General features: G+C 29.6%; 1 protein-coding gene across 1 annotated transcript; it reads left to right on the top strand.

Moving 5' to 3' along the window:
- The first annotated feature begins 16291 nt into the window (after positions 1-16291).
- On the top strand, positions 16292-19315 carry LOC124914817 (autophagy-related protein 101). The gene is made up of 7 exons (XM_047455427.1): positions 16292-16443; positions 16591-16627; positions 17170-17255; positions 17523-17618; positions 18129-18294; positions 18391-18553; positions 18862-19315. Exons 1-7 carry the CDS (start codon positions 16411-16413, stop codon positions 18935-18937), a joined length of 657 nt encoding a protein of 218 aa, XP_047311383.1. The 5' UTR covers positions 16292-16410; the 3' UTR covers positions 18938-19315.
- The last annotated feature ends 7090 nt before the right edge of the window (positions 19316-26405 follow it).

Below are 26405 nucleotides of genomic sequence, written 5' to 3'. Positions count from 1 at the left end.
GACAAATTGTATACGAAAAGGCCTAGCCAACAAGCCTTTTGATGAGGAGGATATCAAAATATTAGACTTAGATGATTCATATACTCCAAAAGATAAATCAAAACATAAAAAAACTATAATTTGATTTTCTACAAATGTGGATTTATTGGTTGAAAATGTCATTGAATAAAAGGAATCACAATCCTCAGTAATATACATATAAACAAATCAAAATCATTTCAATAGAGTCAAGAACAACACAAAGAAAGGACATAAAAGTGACCAACTCATCTAGAATTCTCATATCAATATAGATTTTAGCTCATACTAGAAGCTTAAAGTTGAAGAATGAGATGAATTGAGATTTGTATTAAGTATTTCATTTTTTTAGTTGTATATGTTATGTTTTTTTTATTAATTCATGATATATATTTAACATTTTTTTATTTGGATGTAACGGCCATAAAATAGTAGAAATTATTTTATTTTGTTACTTGAGATCTCGATCATTTACCACAACAATTGAGAAATCTTTGTGTTGACGCTAAAATTTATTTGGTCAATTCTTATATATTATACCCTATTAAATTTCTTCATTTTCAAACAAAGTTAAAATTAAGAAGAATTTTTGGGAAGCCAAGGAAAGCGAGAAGCTTATTTCCAGCAAGGTTTGGAACGTTATTTGAGAGAGAGGGAAGGTCGTTGGATGGGCTACACTTATTTGGTCTTCGAAGGTCATCCCGAAGCATGGTTTCGTTCTTTGATTAACTTTTCATGGGAGACTTAATACACGGGACTGTATACGAAGATACATGGATATACTGGATATTAGTTGCCTATTATGCGAGGAGAGCGAGGAATCAGTTAGAGAAGATAGAATAATGATAGAAGGGAAATTATATTTACTATGTACGTAAATATTACATCAACACTATTTATATACATTACATTCATTGAAAGATTAAAATAATAAATGACAACACTAATGATATATAATTGGCAGACCCTTGGTTGGTGTTGACGTTTCCTTAGGAATGAATGAGACTTTATGTTTTCTAGTCTCCTTGGAATGTAAAAGGGCATCCTTATCTTTAATAGCCTCCATATCTTTAATACCCTCCCGCAAGCGAAACGGGGATGCACACACCGTGAGCTTGTCACGGAGAAAAGTGAACCGAAGTGATGACAATCCTTTTGTAAATATGTCAGCAATTTGATCATGAGTCGGGACATACTGAATAAGTAAAGATTTTTGAGCCACTTTCTCCCTAACAAAGTGGAAATCAATCTCAATATGTTTTGTACGAGCGTGAAACACTGGATTTGCAGAGAGAAGGACAGAAGAAAAAGGGAGACGGGACTTGGCACGAGTGCGCATAGGATGATTGGAGCAAGCATGGGCTTTGAGAATTGGAGTATGATGTTGATTGATGATGGGTGAGGGGGTAGTAGGTGGTGAAGAATATGGAGTGGGTGATAAAACATTTGAAGTAGAGGGTGAACTGCTTGGGTTAGGTGAAGGTGGAGGTGATGAAGAGGGTGAACCGCTTGGGTTAGGTGAAGGTGGAGATGATGAAGTGGGTGAACCGCTTGGGTTAGGTGAAGGTGGATGTGATGAAGAGGGTGATGTGGTTTCAGGTGGACTAGTGTGTTCAGGTGGACTAGGGATAGTATATGTGATAGGTAATAAAGAATGAGGATTTGTTGTTGGTGATGTATATATAGGCTGTGAGTTTTGTGGGGAGATGATGAGTTATAAGGAAATGTGGTTTCATAAAAAATGACATGGCGTGAATTAAACATGCGTCCCGTGGGGATGTGAAAACATCGATAGCCTTTATGTGAGAGACTATAGCCCAAAAATAAGCACTTTTGGGATCGAAAGTCAAGTTTGTGCTTGTTGTAAGCTCGAATAAGAGGATAACAATGGCATCCAAAAGTGCGCAAAAAGTTGTAATTGGGAGTTTGATTGAACAATACTTCATAGGGAGATCGATTACCCAAGACAGGAGTAGGTAATCGATTGATAAGATAGGTACCTGTGGAGAAGGCTTCATCCAAAAAATAAAGGGACATAGATGCATGAGCAAGTAGAGTAAGAGATGTTTCAGTAAGATGACGAATTTTCCGCTCGGCTACCCCATTTTGCTCGCTTGTATAAGGGAATGTGAGTCTATGATGTATACCATTAAGAGAGGTAATATGTCCAAAAGTACGATATTCGCCTCCCCCATCAGTTTGTAGAGTTTTTATCTTTTTACTGAATTGGTTTTCAACTAATGCTTTAAATTGAATAAATACTGTCAACACATCAAATTTGCGTTTGAGCGGATAGAGCCAAGTAAATCGACTATAATCATCAATAAAAATAACAAAGTACCGAAACCATTAGAGGAAAAAATTGGAGCAGGTCCCCAAACATCTGAGTGAATAAGCTCTAAAGGTGTAGAAGAGCACGTTTTGGATGATACAAAAGGAAGTTTATGAGCTTTCCCAAATTGACAAGCATCACAAAATTCAGTATGCATATTACCCAATAAAGGTAAATTAAAATGAGACATAACATAAGTAGAAGTTGCAGGAGACGGGTGACCCAATCGAGAGTGCCAAACTGATGCAGTTGATCGAGAACTAATAAATGCTTGTTTGGGTGCACTCTTTGGACTGAGTAGTCGATATAATCCATTATGCAAGGTTCCTCGAAGAATTTCCTTCTTCGTGACCTGATCCATTGTAAGGAGAATGAATGGAGAGATTGTCCAAGTTAGCGGTCAAATGATTAGTTGCTCCAGTATCAGGGTACCAAGCTGAGTCAGATACAATAGATGGAGTTACCATCATAGCTGCCGATGAGGAAGATGAACAAAAATTCTGGTCGAATCTGCGTCGACAAGTTCCTACAGAATGTCCTGGAATATTACAAAGTTGACAAATTAAACCAGAACGACACATATTAGAGAGATGTCCAAAACGACCACTTGTTTGACATTTAGGCCTATTTTGATTTTGAGGACCACGATAGGGACGATGAGGGCGAGATGGGCCAGTCCTTGAATTAAAGAAATTTGATGGCTGGCCTAAAATAGAAGATGTAGTAGAGGCACTCTATTGTGAGTGAAAAGAGCCACCTGGTGTCGATGGACGAGTAACAGATCCAAAAGAGGGAGAAAATACACATTTATCCTTATGATTCGTAGTCGCTGAAGTTCCGCGACGACTATATACAACATTAGCAGTTGGCGAGTTGGCATAGAGAGACTCAAGTCTGATTTCATGTGTGAGAAGTAATCTAGAAAGATCGTCGACATTAATAGAATCTGGACGTGTAGTAACTGCGACTAGAAGAGATTCATACTCGGGTCCAAGGCCGCCAAGAACGTAGAGAATAAGATCTTCGTCTACAACTTTTTGCCCGGCAGCCGCAAGGTTATCAGTTATGACCTTGATAGCTTGGAGATAAGACTCCATGGATGATTCTCCTTTTTTGATAGTTTGAAGTTGAAGACGGAGCTGCATTAGTCTAACTTTGGATTGAGTAGCGAAACGTCGCTCAAGTGTTTCCCAGAGGTATTGAGATGAAATACAGTTTTCACCTGCGACCTGTGCAAACACTGATTCAAATAGTGTTCCGAGGAGCCAGCTTAACAAACGTTGATTCTTTTGTTCCCAGGCCTGAAGCTCAGTGGAAGTCGATGCTTCTACGGTTTGAATAGGAGCTGAGAGATCTCCGTTGACAAATCCAAAGAATCTGTACCCTTTGAGAGCAGGTACAACTTGAGAACGCCAAAGAACAAAGTTCTTTTGGTCGAGTTTGATAATAGATGTATGTTGAAGAGAGTAGGCATTATTTTGAGCCATTTGAGAAGGGGATCGATGTAAGAGGGGTTTCCCTGTTGATTGCTCTGATACCAAGTTAGAGAAGATAGAATAATGATAGAAGGGAAATTATATTTACTATGTACGTAAATATTACATCAACACTATTTATATACATTACATTCATTGAAAGATTAAAATAATAAATGACAACACTAATGATATATAATTGGCAGACCCTTGGTTGGTGTTGACGTTTCCTTAGGAATGAATGAGACTTTATGTTTTCTAGTCTCCTTGGAATGTAAAAGGGCATCCTTATCTTTAATAGCCTCCATATCTTTAATAGAATCCATTGATCACTTACTTGGGGGTTGCCCGTTTACTAAGCTAGTGTGGAGTGAATTTGTCTCGGCTATGGGTTTATTGAGATTTCCGGGAGCGTGGGAGGATAACAAAGTTGTTGGCCTAAACAAAGTGAAAGACAATAAACGCTTATGAAGACTTTGAGGGGAATTCCCAAGGGTGAGCGAGAATAGAGCCTATGTCAAGAATGGAGAATCCCCTATGATCATAGAAGTCATTAGTTTCGAAAAAGTCAAAGTGAAATAAAAGATTAAGTGTTTGTTTGATTGTTTGTAATTTATTTGACTTGTTTCTTTGATTTTTCGAATATTAGATTATTCTAGGTTGTTAGAATAAAGCAAAGGAACCTTGTCCATTTTTTTTTCTCTTTTGAGATTTTTAATATAAAAAAAAATTACTAATAATTGAACTTAAAATATGTAGGTTAAAAGTGGAAAATTGAATTTCTCACTTAAAAAACATAGTTATTCACTTCTATATAAATAAAACACACACAAAAAAAAGTTAATCTCTTGAATTTCCATCATTTAATTAGGTGGTTAAGGATTAATTTGTATAATATGATAATAATGATGACATCAATCAAGTTTACGAAAAGCATAATTATCATCGATCGTTAGTGTTTTGTGCTTCATGATTAACATGTTTAAGGGGGAGAATCATTATTCATTACTAGCTAGCTAATCCAAGATATATATGGCTTAATTAATTATGATATAGAAGTACGTGTAAAAGAAACCATGCTCCCCAACTTATAAGCCTTCAATTTCCCTTAGTTCACAAATCCCTACTTAATTTTCTTTTTAATTTCAGTCATTAACTTTCTATATATATGTTTAAAAATTTCACCCCAAACTTATTTTAATACAGTAAATAAACCCTAAATTAATTTGAAATTGATGATATGATTGATATATCATTATGATTTGGGTATTAAAATTACCATTTTGATATATTAATCAACACAATGTCACAAATTTATGTTTTATGTGTGAATTGTGAGTGATAATAATAGAAGATGGTTGTGTGCCAAATGTTGAGTTTTTAGAAGAGGACACATTATCACATTAGATTATTATATTGGTTTGTATTTTATTTGTATTATTATTATTTTTTGCTAAGAATTTTGTACTATTTATAATTGTTCTTATTTATGTACATAACCATTATATATATGTGCAATTTAAATACTTAAAACTTCACAACATATATAATATACTTTTTATTTAATTTTTCAACAAAGCTTATGTTTGATTTTGCTGAAGCATCAAAAGGATAGATATTTTTAAGTAATTTTTTTTTATTCTTCTAGTAAATGTGACATTATCACACAAAAACTAAGAAAAGTTTTTTTTAGATTAGACATTATTCTATTTAGAAAGTTAATGTGTGGTACTCACATTAATTAATGACTCCCAATTTAACTTGTGAAATTCTTAGTGAGATTCAAGGGTAAGACCTTTTTGAATCAAATTGTTGATTTTTTTTAAGCAAAACTTTTTTCATTTGAAAGAACCTTAATCAGTTTTAAATCAAGATAAGTATCACAATGTCTCTTTTATAAAACAAAACAAATTAAAGATATTTAAAAAAAGACGAGAATAAAAAGATCAACCCATCAGGATAAATTCATATTCATAAAAAAAGACATTAATTTATAATATGAAAAGTAAAAAAGAAGACATTCCTCCTACTATATATACTGAGTCATGTTTTCAAATGATATGAGACTAGCTCTTTGGTTCCTCTAGAGATCCATGTTTTTATCATCCAATTATATATTGAATAATCCCAAAATTTTGGATAACATAATTTGTAAAGATAACTATGTAATTTAGTTGCAAGTGTAACTAGAAATATATATTTTAAATTGTCCATGCATTAACAAACAGGCATTATAAGAGAAAATAAAAAAAATAAAAATAAAAAACCAAAAAGAAAGAGGTAAAATAATTAGCTTAGAATCATTCCCGATGGTCCCTAACTGAATTTATAGGCTAATCTCCTATGAGCTGTTGTGAATAATTAATTCTCACTCAATTGTTCTCAAAATCATTTTACCAAATAATTTAACCATAATAGAAGGGTCAACATTTAAGGCTAGCTAGAATAGTTGCCTCAAACCAAGCATCCCAACAACAATCAATGATTTTGGCATAGCCACTAAACTCTAATCAAATACCAAATGATGTTCCAAATACCAATCACGACGTGATAACATAGAAGAAGACATTCAACAACAACTAGTAGGAAGACTGTACTTTCTCATTTGGCTGAGCACTTTAGAATCTCAAATAGAACTGGACAACAGGTTGGGTCAATAAGATTCAACACAATATGACACAACACGATATTATCTCACTCACACAGTGGATTGGACACGGCATAAATTTGTTCAAGTCACGACACGACACCCATACAAATAGGCCTCGACATTCGACAATGCACGTCACAATTGTCAATTTGACACGAAGTGCCCGTGTCGAATTACAAGATTGGTTCGACGCCCAACTCTACACGCAACCCCTTTTCCAACCAAAAACTAAAATAGAGTGACCTTATTTTATGCTTTATAATAATATTTGATTGCACTTATTATTGGTAAATCACAATTTTTATTTTTATTTTTATTTTCTGTAAAGAAGTAGGGATAAATAGAAAAATAATGTATTCTCAAATTCATTACATTGACCCAAGAGAAGCCAAGCATTCTCTTTATGTCTGTTCTGTCAATTTTAACTACTCTGTTGAGAAGTTTAATTAGAAGTGGATGGAAATAGACAGATGGACACATGAATTTGTATATGATTCGAAGACAATAGTAAAAAAACAAGACAAAGATCTTATATATATAACAGCTTAAGTAGTCAGATAGGTTAACAGAAACAAAAACAAAAACAAACTAGAATTGTGTTTTGTAACTACTGCAAGCTAACTTGTACAATAAAAACAACAATAATAGAAATATGAAGATGATATCCCAAGCATGATAGAAGCGGCTAACTTCATATTGTCAGATATAGATAGAGAGAGAGGTGAGAGAAAAGTGAGATTGAGCAGCTGGAAAAGGAGAGATGAAGCTAAAAAAGAGACACACGTAAAAGAGATGTCATGTATTGTTTTGGGCAGAAAAAAGTTACAATTATGAACTTGACTGGACACCGGACTGGATCAGTAGGAACCCATTTTTCCTTTTTATATATGGCCCCCCACCCAACAGGCCACTCCTAATTACATGTGCCTGTGCACCCTCTAAGATTATAGGCCTAGTTTGTTTGCCAACTTATAATAATAGAGTTAGGGTTTCAAGATATAACACCATCTCTTTCATCATATATAGAATAGAATTACGGTAGGTCTTATGGCTAGCAGGATTCGAAAAAGGGATGTCGGGCAGCTTAGCCTTATAGGTCCACACAGCGGGCAGGAGTGAAAACGACATCAGATCAGCAATGACCCTCTTTTGTTTTCTTCTCACATGCTAGCAAGTTGCTGCCCCACCTCCTCTTGGTGCTTGGGCCCATTACTCTGCAACTGCAAATATACGATACTACTGTTACATTCATGTCACTTTCACAACTGTATATATGTTTTTTTCTTTTAAGACAATTGAATCTTTTTACATTGATTTACGTTTAATTTTGTCACAACTCAATCTTAAAAACATTTCATATAAAAAAACATCACAAACAAGTTGATACTTTAAAATTTATACAGAAAACAATTCAACAAACAAATGACAAAGTTGCGCACAATCATTTTATTAATTTTGTGACTTGTTGATTTTTTTATTTTTAAAATTAATTAATGCAAAATAATATAAATGAGAGTAGTTAGGCTCAATGATAAATATTAAAAAAAAAAATATTGAGAGAAAATCAATTAAAATTTTCAATAATAGACAAAGAACAAAACATAATGAATTTTAACAAGTACATATCTTTTCAAGAAGATCAATTAATTCTCTACCACTCAACTGATCTACCTAATAAACTTTCTCGATTGTATAATAATATAATTATGTATTAAAATTCATCGGACGACAACGTTCACTAAACGTTTTACGGTTCTTTTCAAGTGAATCACCAGAAGATAAGTGGGATATGAATTCGATGACTCAAATCAACCGAGTTCACCGTACGTCTTTATTCACACTTCTCAACAACTAACGATAACTCCGATATAATATAAATGCAAATGAAGCACACTCCCTTTTTGTGACACATCCATCAACGACTCGTCATACTATGTCAATTTTTCATACATCTGAATTGATGTTACTATGTATTTTAAATGCTTCTTTTTCAGCTCTCAATTTTATTTATTTTCCTTTATTTCACATCTTTTCAAGGATTTTAACTTCATTCAAAGGTGTTATAACGAGACCTACTTTTATATATAACTTTATTTTGGATTAGAAAATGTAGTTACCATGGTTTGAGAAATTAAATTTAAGTTAAATGTCATGTTAGGTCTAGTTTGATTATTCCCCAATACTTAATATTACTGCTAGATAAGATTCTTGAAGGATTTTCCAGTCTCCCTTTGTTTGGATTGATTTTTGTGGTTTCTCTAGATTGTGTTTGTGTTTGTGTTGATGTCTACAAATTGGACTATATGTATGGTTTGGCAATGTGTTTTGGGTTCCAATAAATGATTTTAAAATCGTTTTTAAACAAATAAATTTGAAATCAAATTGTGCCTCCTTGCGTTATAAACATGTACGGTATACCTGGCAATTAAGGAATGCCAGCTCATCAAGGTGGTCACCCACTTTCTTGACTGAACTTTGACCAAAGCTGCATCGATCTTTAAGGTAGGTTCATGAAAATTCTACCAAGATACGACAGACAGACAGTTGTGTCCCACCACCATCGCATGCAAGACATATATACTTTTTTTTTCATGCCATTAATTATTATATATCATTCCCTTATTCAATCCAAATTTAGCTATAAATATATTCAAATCTTTCCTTTTGGAAATTTAATTATAGGACTGAGGACTCTTAAAACAACAGACGACGACACTTAGGGGTTATCTCTAGGCAGAAAAAATATGGTTATTATTAAACTTGTTATATTTTATGTTATACGGAATACATTAATAATTTTGTATTATAGTTAACATAAGTAATATAGTTTAATTGATTAAATGTTAGATCTTAAAGGTTCAAACCTTCCTCACACAGGGCCGGCCCTGGCGCCACCCTGAACTTAGAGACCTAAGTATATATATGATTCAAACCATCTTTGTTTGGTAAAACTGTTTTATTGGATGAGATAAAAAAATTCATATTTTCCAAAAGATTGTGATTGAATTTTTTCCCCAAATTTAACTAACTAAAAATATATAACTGTACAAAAAAATTCAATATCATTCAAGTAATAAACTCATTGTTAGACACTTTAAGAGACCAAAAAGTCACGGGTTCAATTTCATCTGAAAACGTTTTGAGTTTAAGCGAGGGCATGATTGTGAGGTATCATGCTATTTCTCTTTTATTAAAAAAAAATTTAAAAATTTAAAAATATTAATAATAAATAAAAAATAAACTCATTGTTAGACCTCCACTTAATCCAAAATTTTAAATGATAAATGAATGTTAAATGTCACTATAATCTAATTTTTGTCTATATCATAGTTTGTTTGTTTTTTTTTTGGTTAGAATAAGATAAATTAAATTTTAAATTTATTAAGATATCTTAATTAGAATTATCTAAGACACTTAATATCTTCATTTTGATTCACGCTTAAAAGCATTTTATAAAATATAAATCTCCGGCTAAATTTAATTGTGTGGGCCAATTTTTATAATAAATAAAAAAATGAATTTGTAAATAAATAATTGTTGTGGACCCACCCAATATATAATTATTAATTCGTGGCTAGTGTTGGAAGTCCCGTAATGGTATAATCTGGACTGTATATTATACAGTCCAAAATTAATCATTCATAACAGTACTATTTTCTTTCTCACCGTCCTTGCTATAAACTTGACCATAATGTAGTTTGTAAATGGGAGAGCTAAATCAAACTTTGTATTCTTAATTAATAATAATTTGACCAATAAATTTGTGTATATGGAACAATTAATATTATAATTTAAATATACAAGATTGTTTTATTTAAAATAGTTATAACATTAATTAATTGTAGTAAATGAGAGTCCGGCACGTGTGAAACGTATTAGAGGACAATTTGAAGTGGGAGATAATGAGATTGTAAGGCCTACACGTGTTGAACACTGATTAGGGTGTGTTTGAATTATAGGGGACAACTCTAAGTGGAAGGCTTCGCTATCACAAACGTGGCTCCACATAACACATGATTAGACCAACATTGACCAACTTCCCACCTTCATCATTAAGGACTTGTTTAATTTATATATACATAGCCTAGTAAGGTTTATTTAAACTGGTTTTCATAACTAAATTGTGAAAAAACTAGGTGTGTTTTTGCATAACTAGGAAAAAAAAATTAAAAGTAAGATGGATTAAAATAGTCTTTTACATTTAGGGTAAATTTGATTCGGCTTATACACTATTTTGAAGTATAATAAGAGACAAAAATCGAATGAAAAAAAATGCATACAATACCGATTCAAATTATGTTTTTTCGCATACCTCTATCTTTGATAAGAATTTCGTCATAAATAACTTTCCAACAAAAAATGAGATATTGGTAGATATGTAGACTTCCATAATTAATATATTATTATTATTTAAATAAACCCAAATCTAAATAAGACATACTATTTGAATTAAAATTACACGTAGTTAAAAACTTTAATAAATAAAATAAAATTTAAATATTTAAAACAAAAAAATCTTGTTTGGGATTAAACTAAAAATATTATTAAAGAGCATAAATGGCTCAATTTTGTAATAATCTATACTAAAAATACTCTATAAAGAATCTATTAAGCTAACTCAAGTGACATTAGTTTTTTTATTAAAAATATCTTAAATGGAAACGAATTCGATAATTGTTTATGATTGTACGTACTTCTTAATATTCAAAAAGAAAATAAAACTATTAGCAGGGGACTTTTTATTTTAACTTATTTTTGTCATTGTCATGTTTAGGTTTATGTTTTTTTATAGCCCTAAGTCACGGCAATTACAAAAGGATTAACAATAATGTGGGATTTGTTAAGATTGATGATGTTGAAGGGTCACCAACGAAAATCATTACTTTATTCAAATATTTGACAAATTCCACATGTTTAAGACCTAATATTTTGTCTTTGTCATGACCTTAAGATTTGACATTAGTTATAAACTACTATTCTTACAAAAGATAAATAATATTTTATTTGTCGATAGATAGCCACCTTTAAATTAATGGAAAAAAGACGACTCCAAAGACTACTACAGTTGATAAAAAAAATTAAAAAAATGTTCTTAATAATTTCATACCTATAATTGAATCTCACTGAAAATTATTTAATTGAGCTAGACCACATTATTATTTTTTTATCAAAGTTAATGTTTTTTGTTTTTGAGAAATAAGGTTAACGTTGGTTACAATGGAGGGTCATCTAGCTCTCCTTTATTAAAAAAAAAATAATAAAATAAAAAGTCCGCATTGTAAGAAACAAATAATATGGAAATTTTGGACTAGCCTTTGTTTTTGTGATTTTTTTTTTCATTTTTTTTGTGTTTTGAGCTTGTTATAAGTGTTTAGTATATCAAAATCTTTTTCAATTCATATAATGCGACAATAAGATGAATAAATATAATCTATTTTGTAAATTTTCGATCCAAATTATTTATTTTGGATAGTATTTTCTGGTTTGACCGGTAGTTGTTTGAAAATTAAAACTGAAATAGTATTTTATATTCCGCTTCTTATCTCATTCCTCTCGACATTAATAATTAAATATATAATATAGATACTATATTTTTTTATATTTTTTTTAAGAGTTTAAGGTTATTTTTTTAATAATAATATGAATTTTTAATATATTAATTATGTATAAACATATTATATTATTATATATTTTATTTTAGAATATAATATAATATAAAGGGAGGCTTAGCTGATGTTTTTTTAAGGATGTGAATAATAGTAAAAACAAATGAAAATAAAACGAGACAAAAAAAATCAATAATGAGTTTACTCATAAATTTGAATCACCATATTTTCATGATTAACATCGGTGAAGGGATGGATTAGTTCATGTCCCTACTCTCATATATATTAATATTTATTTATATATAATAATGCTTTTAAAGTATTTAAATTATCGGATTGTGAGTAGTGGTTAATTTGGATGTATATGTGAAAGTAAATGAATATTTTGGTTAGATTATGGGTTGACCCGCCCATAAACTTAAAACGATTAAAAATATTATATATATGTTTCGAATTTGCAACATAACAAAACAAGTACAAGCATTTAACCAATTAAGCTAATAAGACTTTATATTTTAATTTCAACACCAAGTTTGATGAACGTGAGACATTCTTAACAATATAAGTTCTACTTTTAACTAACTAATATATATATATAATAATACTTAATTTCAAAGTGTCTGGATTGTCGGGTCGAGAACTATGGTTAATTTGGATATATATGTGAGAGTAAATGAATACTTTAGTCGAATTTTAGGTTGAATCGCCCAAAACTTAAAACGGTTAAAAAAAATTAAAAATTCTATATGTATATTTCGAACTTGTAACCTAACAAAACAAGTACAACCCTTTAACCAAATGTAATTGAGATGTGGTTTGCCGAGGGATAATAGGTCGATAACAATTGAAAGTGGTTAAAAAATATGAATCAAATATTTGATTGACCAAAGTGTGAGATCACGATGTTAAATATCAATTGAGATTGGTGGTTTGTTTTCTTAGGGATAAGAGACGTGTGAAAGTGTGATTGAAATATGGGTTGTCGAGAGATAAGAGGTCGGTAACAAAAGATCGTGAGGCTACGAGATTAGATTTTGATTGAGATTGATGGTTAGTTTACTGAAGAATACAAAGCATGTGAAACTGTGATTAAGATTGGTGGTTGATTTTCCAAGGAATAAATATATATATATGAGTGAATTAAAAACGTGTTGGTTTATCGAAGTGAGGAGATGGTTGGATGCAAATAATATTGGTTAAAATTTGTGATGAATTTGGTGGATGGGTAAATGACATTCACAAAATTAGAGGTCGATTGGAATGGATGGTTAAAATATGCGATAAAATTGGTGGTTGGATAAATGACATTCACGATGTGGAAGGAGATGATTTGTTGATTTGACCGAAGTAAAAGTGTAAGGTCACAAGATTATATGTCAATTGAAGTGGATAAAAATATGGAATGAGATGGTTGTTCACTCGAAGTGAGTATGACACACGATGAGAGGTCAATTGGGGATTAGTGGGCCAAAGTGAGGATAAAAGGGATTGGTAATGTACCAAAATGAAAGTTTAACATCACGATATGAGATGTACGATTATAGTGGATAGATGTGAAATGAGATGAGTTGGTCAGTTGAAGTGAAAATAAGTAAGTCGGGTTGTTTATTGTAAAATATGTGAGGAGATGGATTGTTTGACAGAAATTAAAGTAAGTCTCGAGATCAGATGTCGATTGAGATTAGTGGGATAAAAATGTGGAATGAGATGTAAGTAAGGTCACGCTATGAGAGGTCGATTGGGGAATTGATGGGTCAAAGTGAGGTTAAAAGAGATTGGTAACGTTGGAGATGATTTGATTTGACCGAAATGAATTTGTGTAAAGTTACACAATATGAGATGTTGATATTGGTGATGTTGGAGATGGTTGATTTGACCGAAATGAAAGTATAAGGTCACAAGATTTTATGTCAATTGAAGTGGATAAAAATATGGAATGAGATGGTTGTTAACTCGAAGTGAGTATGTCACGCGATTAGAAGTCGATTGAGGATTAGTGGGCCAAAGTGAGGGTAAAGGAGATTGGTATTATGTAAGGTCACACAATATGAGAGTTTGATTAAGGTGTGGATAAATGTGGAATGAGATTGTTAGTTATCCGAAGTGAGGATAAAATATTCAGGTTGTATATTATAAAATATAAGAGGAGATGGGTCACGAGATAAGAGGTCAGTTAGGAATTGGTGACCAAAGTGAAGAGTAAAAGAGAATGGTGATGTTGGAGATGGTTGATTTGACCGAAGTGAAAGTGTAAGGTCACATATGAGAGGTTGATTATTTGGGTAGATAAATGTGGAATGAGATAGATGATTAGCCGAATTGAGGATAAAAAAACTCGAGTTGTATATTGTAAAATATGTTAGGAGATTAGTTGTTTGACGAAATGAAAGCAAGGTCTCGAGATGAGAGGTCGATTGTGAATTGATGGATAAATGTGGAATGATATGATTAATTAGTCAAAGTGAAAGTAAGGTAACGAGATGAGAGATTAATTGGGGTGGATAAATGTGAAATGAGATGTATGGTTAGCCTAATTTAGGATAAGAATGGCGGGTTGTATATTATAAAATATGTGAGAAGATGAGTTGTTTGATGAAGTGAAAGTAAGGCCTTCGAAAGAATAAATGTCGATTGTGATTGGGGGATAAATATGGAATAAGATGATTTTTTATTAGTCGAAGTGAAAGTAAGGTAAAAATATAGAGGTCGATTGAGAAAGAATTGATATTAGTGGTTAAAATATGTGAGAAAATTAGTTATTTGATCGAAGTAAAAGTTAAGGTCACAAGATGAGAAGTCTAATTTGAATTGGTAGATAAATGTGGAATGAGATGGTTGGTCAGTCTGAGTGATTTAAGGTCACGAGATAAGAGGTCGATTGAGCATTGATGAGCTAAAGTGAGGGTAAAAAAGAGATTGATAATATTTGAGATTTTTGATTTGACTAAAGTGTAAGGTCACGAGATGAGAAATTCATTGAGAAAATCATGTGATGAGATATGTGAGAAAATGAGTTGTTTAACGAAATGAATAAAATGTGAAATGAGAGTGTTATATTTTTTATTTTAATATATTATTCGTAATTTATTAAAAAAAATTAAACATTGAATACATATTATTATAATTTTTTTATTAGCTTTATTTTGTTTATATTTTTATCTGTGTGCATCGTACGGGAATCTTCCTAGTTTAATTCATGTTAATAATCATTATATAAAATCCATAAAAACACCCTAAACATCTGGGTCATCCGGCACCGGCGAGTGCATCTTGGTCATTCTGTACCGGCAAGTGCATCTGGACCATCTGACATCGGCGTGTGCATCTGGGTCATTCAGCACTAGCGAGTGCATTTGGGTCATCCGGCACTAGCAGTGCATCTAGGTCATCTAACACCAACTAGTGCATATGGGCCATCTAGCATCAATTGATTCATTTAGGTCATCTGACATCGACGAATGTATTTGGGACATCTAGGCATTGACTAATGTACATGGGACATCTGAGAGAATTCAAGTCAATGTGGAGATTTGTTGAATAAACTTGAATAATTGGGCTTTCTTAATGGGCCAGCCCAAACTCTCTATTTGTTATGATTTCTATATCAGTGTTTGAAGGAACCGAGTATTATATAAACTCGTGTTATAATTCTATTTCGTTATGTTATCATTTATGTAACAATATTCTCAATAATAGTTTCTATTTTTTAAGTGGACATAACCAAGTTTTATCCTAATGAAGCATGTTAAATTTGTGTCGTTCTTTATTACTTACATCATATATTGCATTCTGTTACAACACATTTATCAATCATATTCATATTTACCTTACTTGTTTGAACCAAAAAAAAAACTTACTTTTATTAAGTAATTTAATTAAACAATGCACTAATGACCTAAACATACTTTTTCTTAGTAGATAAGTTATTTTTCAATACTTTTGGATATATCTCATTATTGCAATCTTCTTCTTCATTTTCTATTAGGTAAATTGAATTTCATGGGCTTGTAAGAGGCCTGCCTTTATATGTATAAGACTATAAGAGAGTATGACTAAGAGACACATTCTTGGGTCTACCTAAGTTTTAGACATTTAAAACAGAAATCAGGCCCAACAAAACTTAAATTTAAAAAAAAACAAATAAGAGGTACACAAAAATAAAGGAAAACCCGCCCCGTCCGTCCGAATCTGATAACGTAAAGGATGCAATAATATAACAACAAGAAGTTGAGACGTGTCAGATGCTCTTGCTCCGATCAAAATCTCAAACTCAGAATTCAGTCGTCTTCTTCACCTGCCTTCCTTCTCTATCACAGATTCCAATTTATCATGAACTGCGAGGTCTGCCAGCTTAAAGAATTGGTATACATATATATATATATATTTATCACATCTTTCTCGGATTTCTTACTTCCAACCGTTTCACTTCTCACCATCTCTTCTATGAATACTTCAGCTTGTTGCAGCCTGATTTATCCTAGGGCTTATTAATCTATTGCTTTTTTTCAGGAAGTGGAACACTTCGAGATACGTGAAGTCCTGCGCTGTAAGCTTTTCTTTCGATTTTAATCGAAAACGATTAAGAGAAGACATGATTGACATTATGAATGAGTAATTGGATTCTTTAAATTCATTGCATCACTTTGTTTTTCTGCTTGGTCAGGATGATTGAATGATTACTGGTCTTCTTTTGCTGAATTTGCTAACTACTAATGACTCCTTAAAAGGATTTTCTAGGATGAACTGTATTTTGCTGTTCTGTATTGATACTGAGACTTGTTATTATGTATTCATCTTTATATTACTTGTGAATTTTGTTTTTCAATTGAGGGAATTACTAGTTTCCTTGCTGAAAAAAGAGACAGAAAACCTGTATGTGAATAGTAAATTTCTTGAACTTTTAAGTGGATATACATTAGGAAATGTATTTATAGCCAAAGTTCATGACAATTCATTCTATTTGGTTATAGAAGTTGATCTGAAATTGCATGTATTTGAGTTTCTCTTGTTTACTTTGATTGTTTTATAAGAGAAGCATTCTATGTTATTAACTACGCCTTAAACAAAACAATGGAAACAATTTTGCAGGTATTCTACACACAATATTATTCCACAGGGCATTAGGTCTTGTTCGGCCTAAAGATGTTGATCTTCAACTGTTTGAAATAACATATGTAAGTATGTTCTAACTTCTTTTTAAATGTTTAGTCTTAAGCTTTCGTGACTAAAAACAACTTAGTTTCCTTAGATTCTTTTATGATGAAAATTCTTTGTTGAATTGGAAATTTTGACATGTGAAAATCAATTCTAATAAATCTTGTCTTATATCCAATACATATTACTCTTTGCACTACAATGTTTCTATAGCTTTAAGAAATCTCTGTATCATCTTGTAGGAGTGTTATGTTTTTAACTGTTAGTGGTTGGGGTTATTGCGTTAGGTGCAATGCGGTGATATTGGTCTAGAGAAGAAAGTGGATGAGAAAATTGACCAGTTCATTGAGAGGGTTGAGAAACACCCAAACAAAAAAAATCAGGTTTGTTCCTTCTATTGTCTTTTAAGTTATCAAATTACACGACTTCATTGATAAATCTAATGTATAGTGAGTTTACTCCTTTGTATTATTTATTCTGTTCTTCATACTAACAATTCCTTTGGTGTTCACAAAATCTAGTCATCTTTTAATTTCTTTCTTGCCTTCTCCCACGAGACATTTGGCAATGATGAAGAGTTTATCATGACTTTTTTTGCTCATTGTTTATCATGATTCTAAACATCATTCCTTTCCCTTTCTAGATTGTTAAAGTTATATTCACTTTGGTTCTATGATTGTTAGTTATGATGACGAGTCCTTTTGGCTTGTGGAAGACCCTCTTTTTCTAGGGAGCTGCTTCTAGTTATTTCAGTGTTTCTCTTTAAAATTGTGCTGGTTGAATGCAAATACAAAATTATCCCTTATAACAAATTAGTATGTCATTAAGCATGAAAACTGAGAATAGCTCCTATTTTATTGTTTTTCCATAATGACCCATTTGTATTGATGCAGATATGTTTATCATTCTACGAAATGAAAAAAACACAGGCAACATGGTTCAGTAACAAAGTAGAGCGGCTATACTGGGAACAGTGGTACATAAATTTGAATGTAGTGCAACAACCAAAATCTCAATCTGGCAAATCTCACCATTCAAATGTAATGATAGATTCGGGAGGTACAGCCTAAAACATTGTAATTTTTAAAATTTTCATGAATATTCGTTAATAGAAAACCCTTGACAATTCTCTAACTTTGTGAATAATGATGGCAGAGACAGCAGTAGAAGAAAGAAGCGTTCGCCAGGCAGCATTGGAGGCTTCTCTTTGTGAAGTGCTGTTTCAGATAATAAAATTTTCTAATGAAAAAAGGGAACACGTTCCTCCTATACCAAATCTCGACGGTGTTTGCTTTCCCTACGAGATTACGATTTCAAGGTGAGTACCAAGTGTTTGTTTTACTCTCTTCCAATGCATTGCATTGTGTTAGCCTTTTTGCATAATTAGCTGCAGTAATCTATTCATGGCTCTATTTGAAAACACTCACGTTATTTTAGTCATTTATCCGAAATAATCATAAAAGAAACTTACATTAACCAGGTTCATTTTATATATCCGGATCCAAATGAGATAGTGAATAAATTATTGAAACTTGGGCTACCAAGATCATTCTTTAGATGCATAAGATGAATGAAGTTCTTATCTATGGAATCTATATTAATTCTATTGTTTGTGTTCTTTATTAGCTCATCTGATTCAGCATTTGGAATGGACATGCTTAAGAGGATGCTCCAGACAGGACATCCTACTATGCTTAGCTGATTTATGAAAATGTCGATCTGATTTATGAAAATGTCGACACGTCAAGAGAACGCGAACCTAGAATAATTTTTTTTATTTTTTAAGGAAGTTGCTGTTATTTGTAAATATGAATTTGATATAAGATTTAGTTTTTGTTATGTTATCTCCTTTTTTTTTGTTTCTCACTGTCGGGTCAATTGCCTTCTCGAAGAACAGTCAGTTTGTGGCAATGACTAGACGACGACAGTGGGGTTACCACTAAAGCTTTTAAATCTGTTTGATTAAGAGTTCTTATTGTTAATCTTATGACTAATTATAACTTTCAGTGGTGTTAGGCTGCTTTTTTAAATAAGTGTTATCATTAATATCTTTTATATGTATTGAAAATTTGATTTTATTGCTTGAAAATTAAGAATTTTCATGAATGATAGTTAAATTTATTTATTCAATTTGAACCTTATAAAAATTATTATACTAGTCAAGTTTATTCTATAAAAAGTTAACGAGTTTCATTTTATTTAATTTGTTAAATAAGTAAATTTTTACGATTTTAAAATTATAATAGTACAGTTTTATGAGCTTATAATTTCGACTTTACTATTTTGTAGTGTTATTTACTTATTATTATTTTTTAATTAATTTTATATTTAAATATTTTTTTATTGTCTATATATAAAATAATTAATTATATATAAATAATAATAATATATAACTAATATTTTTTAAATTAAATTTTTACAATATTTAAATAAACTCTAAATTTTAGAGGTTTATAACTTGTTAACAAATTTTTTTAACTCTATTTTGACTACCTTGGTATTGATAGTAACAAGTATAAACTATGAAGTTATGTGTACGTACATGATGGGGTATATTAATATGCAAAACTTTAGGGATTTATTTTCTTGAGAAATTAAAGTTTAATATTAGAAGTATATTTATTTTGAAGTTTAGCATTCTGTTAAATGCTTAATATTCTAATAGTGTATTTTATAATATAGCAATATGTCAATGAAGTTACTGATTGGAAGTATTAAAATATATATATTTAGTGACTATTTTTAATCTTTAAATTCATAAACATTTTTAAGAATAATTGGGTAGGCAATCGTGAGAAACGACTTGAGAAATATATGGGGGGGTCATTTAAAGATACTTTCCAGATATGAGTCTAAATTATATTAATGAATTGAAACAATTTGTGTCATTAAGTTTTATTTTTAATAGTGATCAATTGAGGAAGTGGGCACATGTGTTTTAAAACAATTGTGGGCAAGTAAACATGAAAAACAGGTAGGCACTAGGTTAAGAAATTTTGTTTTTTTGTTAGAAAAAAATTAGGTAATAAATGTGAGCCAATATAATTAGATGAATGCAATTATTCTAAAGTTATATCTAAAGGGGACCAACAGATATTTTGTTGTTACGGCATTAGAATTTAGAGGTGATTTGAACATGTGACTCAAATGTAGTTAGGTAGGATAATTAACATAACATTTAACAAGATTTAGTTAATATATAATGTTATATTTAAGATAATATTGAGCATAGGACGAAAGAACAATTCAAAGGCCATAACCGCCATTTATTGCGCCGACCCGAAAAGATTCAATAGTTATAATTTGCTAATTCAAACCGAATCGATTAATAATAAATCTTTATTTTTATACTTTTACGTTTATTTATAAAACGCGATCTTAGAAGAATTTTTAGAATGATTAATATTTAAGCACATTATTTAAATAAGATTTAATGGCTAAATATAAATATATTTGAGAATAAAACCTAAATAATTTATTTTATATACGAGTTAATATATTTTAAGTTATATATAAGTGTGAAAATTAATAAAATCCAACTAACTAAATTGAAAAATCAAATGTTTTTTATTAATCTAAAATTGTTTAACGTACTAATTTTTATATATTTATTTCAAGAACTTTATTTTACTAAAATTTATAAACAAAAAAGGTATAATAAATTATTATATAGATAATCGAATAACTGAATATTTAAATAAATTACTTTTTCTAATTATAAATATTAATTTTATATAACTAAACTAATTAAATTACTCACAATATTATTATAGGACGTCGAAAATTAGATCCGAAAAACATATTTATTCGTTTGGATTGGAGAATATCTAATCGCGTTTTTTTAAGATTTTCGATCCAACTATAATTGTAATTTTTTTAATTGTTTTTTTTAGGTTGTTTTTTATGTTGCATGCTAAAACGTTTTTTTACTTTAATTTCATTAATCATTTAAAAAGGTTTAAATTAAATTATAAAAATCAAACTGAATCACATGGCTCTTTATTTATTTATAATTTCTTTAATATAAGATAATAATATATTATTTTTGTATCATACTTAAATATTATTTAGGAGATATATTTCAACCTTTATGATACCAAAATTGTAAAACACGTGTGATTATAATATTTGATTGGAAGACATGTAACAACATGGTCGATCCGCTTTGTTTGGAATCCAAAATTGATTTTTAATTCTTTTAAAAAAAAATTGTATTACAAGATTATATATATTATGCTGGGAAGCTTCCCATTTCAGATTTGGTGATGAATATAGACTGCTAAATTTTTATTTATTTATTTATTTATTGTTTGAATAATTCAGTAAAGAAATTCAACGTTCAAACATGGGACTATATATATGATAAGAAATAATTTAAAGCTGGCTGCTGCGCTGACATAAGTTCATGCATCTTATTTTTTTCAAATGATCGGACGGTGTGAAACTATTCAGAATTAGCATGCATGCCAATATTAATTATTGAGATGTTATAAATGATATATTTATATTTTATAATAATAAAATTAAAATACTCTAGTATGAATACATTAATATATATAATAAATATTGGTCTAAAACATGTGTAGGAAATTTGAGGAAGGTGCCAACTAACCTTCAAAGTTGCTAATTGACTTCAAAGCCAACTTGTGTTCACTTCAGTCAACAACCAACACTCGGTGGTGCATCAGATTTTTCATTCGAATTGTTCTGATTGAGATTTTTTTGTTGGGTTCAATTTGATCAATTGCTCGGAATGGGGAGTATTTGTGTCTCGTCTCGATTTCATCACATTTTAGTCACGAACACTAATAAATATAATTAAATATATAACATTACTAATTTATATATATATTATATTTTATAAGAAATTTAAATTTATTTTTCATAATAATATAAATTTTTAATATATTAAAATATATATTATTTAAAAATATCGTTTTATATCATTTTATTATAAAAAAAATTATTTTATTTAAAAAAATTATGATAAAAACGATTTAGCGAAGATTGATTTTTCGAAATTGAACAGAGCGAGATGGTAATAAAAATATTCCTAAAGTAAAACAATATGCGGATTGTAAACGTATTATTCTTCCCCATCAGTTCCATTTTTATCCCTAATTGGCTAATTGCAGCCTAGCTAACATAATCGATTTCAACAATTACAATTCGAACATTTGAATTAGTTAATGGAATATGCAAAGTATTAAGTGTTTATACGAAGTACCATAAATCTATGTTGGAGTGAGTTTAAAAAATATTTGGAATGATTTAAGAAAAATATAAATAAAATGAGTAAATAAAATTAAGTTTTGTCATTTTTTAGAATTAAATAAACAAATAATGAATTAAATTGAAGAAATTTAAGAAATTAGGTATTTAAACTTTTTTTTAATTGAACACTGGTTATCTATATTATAATTATTATATTTTAGTTAACAAACCTAATTAATATTTGAGGAGGGATAGAGAGAGGGAATTTGGTAAGGGAATGATTTGACATCACCTTCATTAGTTGGAAAATTATTATAGATGAGTGATAGAAATTATTTGATTTTTTCAGCGAATAAGATTATGCCAAGTCATTCCCTCACCAAATTCTCTCACCTAATCATTTCTCTTAATATTTATTGACACAATCTTTTGTATTATATGCTGTATAAAAATGTGCATAAAGTATCTTATCCTTTTTATTTATTTTTTTCTTGCTAAAACATAAAGTATCTTATCCAAATCTCTGTGTATGTAGTGATTATAATTAATCCCAAAGATTTTTGCCTGCACTCAACAACTAAATGTTAACACCTTTCAATGTTCTTAAAAACTTAATTAAGGCCTCAACCCACAGAGTCACGCATTGTCATGGACTATAGTTTCTTGTTAGGTTTCGCACTTGAATTTGAGGTTGGATCGTCTTCTACCAATACTTCCGCTACCAATACTCCACTGCTTTTCACGTTCCTTCTCACAGGCAGGGGTAAAATAGTCTTTTTACAACAACTAAAAAATATTTCACTTTTACCCCTCTTCTGTGAGAGAGAGCACTGGAGTATTGATAGCAGAGAACCCTCGGTGCTCGAATTTTAATTAAAATAATGTGAAATCGATACTCATATCAATGACATGTCATCTCGTATTTGTGGAAATATTTTGGTGGGCAATACAATTTTCCGTCGATATAATGTCAAAAATTGTGTATTGGTATTTTGTATAAATCACAATTTCTAGATAGTCTTTGTTAAAACAAAGAATAAATGTTTATGAAAATATCACTTTGACCGTGTATCATGAAACAGTCATTCATTATTTAAATATTTTTTATTATAATATCATATCATATAATTTAAACTTTAAAACTATATTTATAAGGTCTCCATTCTTTCTCTTTGAAAAGTAAATCAAGCATATCACAATAAAGGTCAACATGAATGTACTTAAAATAAATAAATAATATGCTTAGTTCAACAAAATTAGTCAAGATACAAAGACTCTTATAACATTCAACCCCATTATAGAGATTTAATAATATTGATTTATATATATATATATGGTTCGATTGTGAAAATTCAAACTCTTAAGTATGAGAACATTAATTTTTGTATTCTATCAAGGAGTTATAGTCTCAATTATTTGTATATATATTTCTATGTTAGTTTTTTTAGAAAAATAAATTATAATTTTAAAAAGATAATTAGTAATTAGATATTGACAAGTATGTGAAGTACATGTATATTTTATAAGATTTTTAAAAGATTAGATCTAAACTCTTTAGGGTCTTGTTATATATAATTTAGAGTTATATAAAAACGATTTCATGATACATGTGAATATGTTTCTAGAAGGTTATATTATTGATGTAGATTGAATGTCTATAAACTAGTGAGTTATATATTTATTTATTTTAATCTATAAAACTAACATGATATTCACAAATTTTCAATTCAAGGTTCTAAATAATTATATATAATTATTATTTTTTAAATATTCATTCTAAATTCATTTATGAAAAAGTTTAAATCGGATCATCACATATGGAGAAAACTCATGAACGGACCTTTAAATGATTTCCTAAGTTTGCATGATATAAATCTCTAAAACTTTTTATTTTTTATTATTAAGGAGGCCCTAAATTTTGGAATTCTTTTATCATTACTTATAGCTTTTTTGGTTTGAATTTATTAAATAAATTTAATTTATTTTAAAAAATGTTAAATGGTAGTGATTTGATGATGTTATTTTTTTTTTATAAAATATATTAAATGTATTAATATATAATAATAAAATATATTTTTAATTATAGAATATTTTAATATTTTAATTAATAAATTAAGTTATATATTTTATTAAAAAAAAATAATGATTAATTATGATCAAATAAAAAAAACTCTTACCCTTAACTTGTTAACTTGTTCGAGACAGAAGCCTGGTAGGATTTTTATTTTTATTTTAAAAAAATAACCAGGGTGAATAATTGGTGGCTAGACAGGTGGGATGAGTTTAATAGTAAATCAAGTCATCTTATAAAATAATATAATATATATGAGGGTATGTTTGGATGGAGGTTAAAATTTGGATTGTCATTAAAATTTTAATTTTTAACTGTTTAAAAAAAAGTATATAACTGTAATTCAATTTCAAATGTTGGAAAAAATATAGATTTGAATGAATAGTTTTGTTTTCTCTTCTACCAACATCATTCATTTTGGAAGTGATAATAAAATGAATATGAAAATATGATTAAGAATTATAATTTAAAACTAAAAATAGTGAAATTTAAAACTAAAAAAAATACATTTATCTTAATTCCATCATAATTCTAATTTTATATCCCTTCCTACATTTAAATCTCTAAATACACATGTTCTTCCAATTTCAATTTCAATTTCAATACGCACCCTAATAGAAGTCCTTGAATTAAAAAGACTGAGTAACCACTGTAAAAAAAAAAAAAAAAACTTACCCGAGTTAAATGAACTGAGTGCTTTAAGAAAGTTGTACTAGGAAGTATTACTACATTGAGAATTCTATTTCTTTTTATTGAAATTACTGTACTAAATTGGAAGATAATGATAATATGTTAATTAGTTAGGATTAATGGTTGGTCTCAAATAGAGCTGGTCCCGAGTTTTTGGCTGCCCCAGTTTTCGGTAGAAAAAAAAATCAATATTTTTTTTGTTGCCTGATTTTAATTTTAAAAATTAATTAAAAAATTGATTTTTGGTAAAATTTGAACTAATTACCCAATAAAATATTTAGATTCTTATTTTCAACCATTAAGGTATAACACATATTTAAAATTATAACAAATTTAATAAAATATCTTCCTTTAATAAATGGACTGTCCTCTGGGGAGTGGGCTGCCCTAGCTCGAGAGCTTGCCGGTCTTACTCAGTCTAGCGTCTGAATATCTTGTTAAAAAATAGTAATAATAATAAAATTTCATTGGATTAAATCAAACAAATTATAAATTTTTTTAAAAAAAAAAGCAAAAGTAAAAATGAAGAAAATATGGATAAAGCAAAGCTGATTTCTCTCTATCTCCTGTTCCTCTGGGCTTTAACAAAGTGAATTCGTTTTACACGTGAACTTGAAGTAACACACCAAACAAGCTAAATAATTTATACTTTTTTATTTTACAATTTTAATCGAAAAAATAAAACAAGTTTTCGAGCTTTTTTTTGTTTTCTTTTCCTTGAAATGGAAAAAAAGAATGTTCAAGCGGAAAGATAAGGGTTGATATAGGATTAAATGAAAACATTAGTATTAAGATTTTCTTTGAAATATATATTAAACATGCTTTTATTCTTCAAGATATAATGAAATTAATAATCTTTTAATTATCTTTCCTTTAAATTTCATGATATTTGCATGACATCTGAAACAATCCAAACGCAAAGATCGTCATATCTTCTATATATAATCATCCAAGAAATTAACATTTCATAATGCAAAATAAGGTAGGGATCAAATTAGTAAAAAAATTAAAATCAGATATCCTTTCCTTTTTTAATTTACTTTAAATATTTCATTACTAATATATATAATTTTTGTATTAAAAATAACAATAGAAACGTGTTAAATCTTCTTTAAAACATACTAATTTAAGTCAATTAATTCAATGACTATTAAAAAATATCTTGGAGTATCTTTCACTGAAAATCAAGAAAAGA

This window comes from Impatiens glandulifera, chromosome 9, assembly GCF_907164915.1.
Source record: "Impatiens glandulifera chromosome 9, dImpGla2.1, whole genome shotgun sequence".
In the NCBI taxonomy this organism is placed as follows: Eukaryota; Viridiplantae; Streptophyta; class Magnoliopsida; order Ericales; family Balsaminaceae; genus Impatiens; species Impatiens glandulifera.
This window is presented reverse-complemented; position numbering and strand designations above follow the sequence as displayed.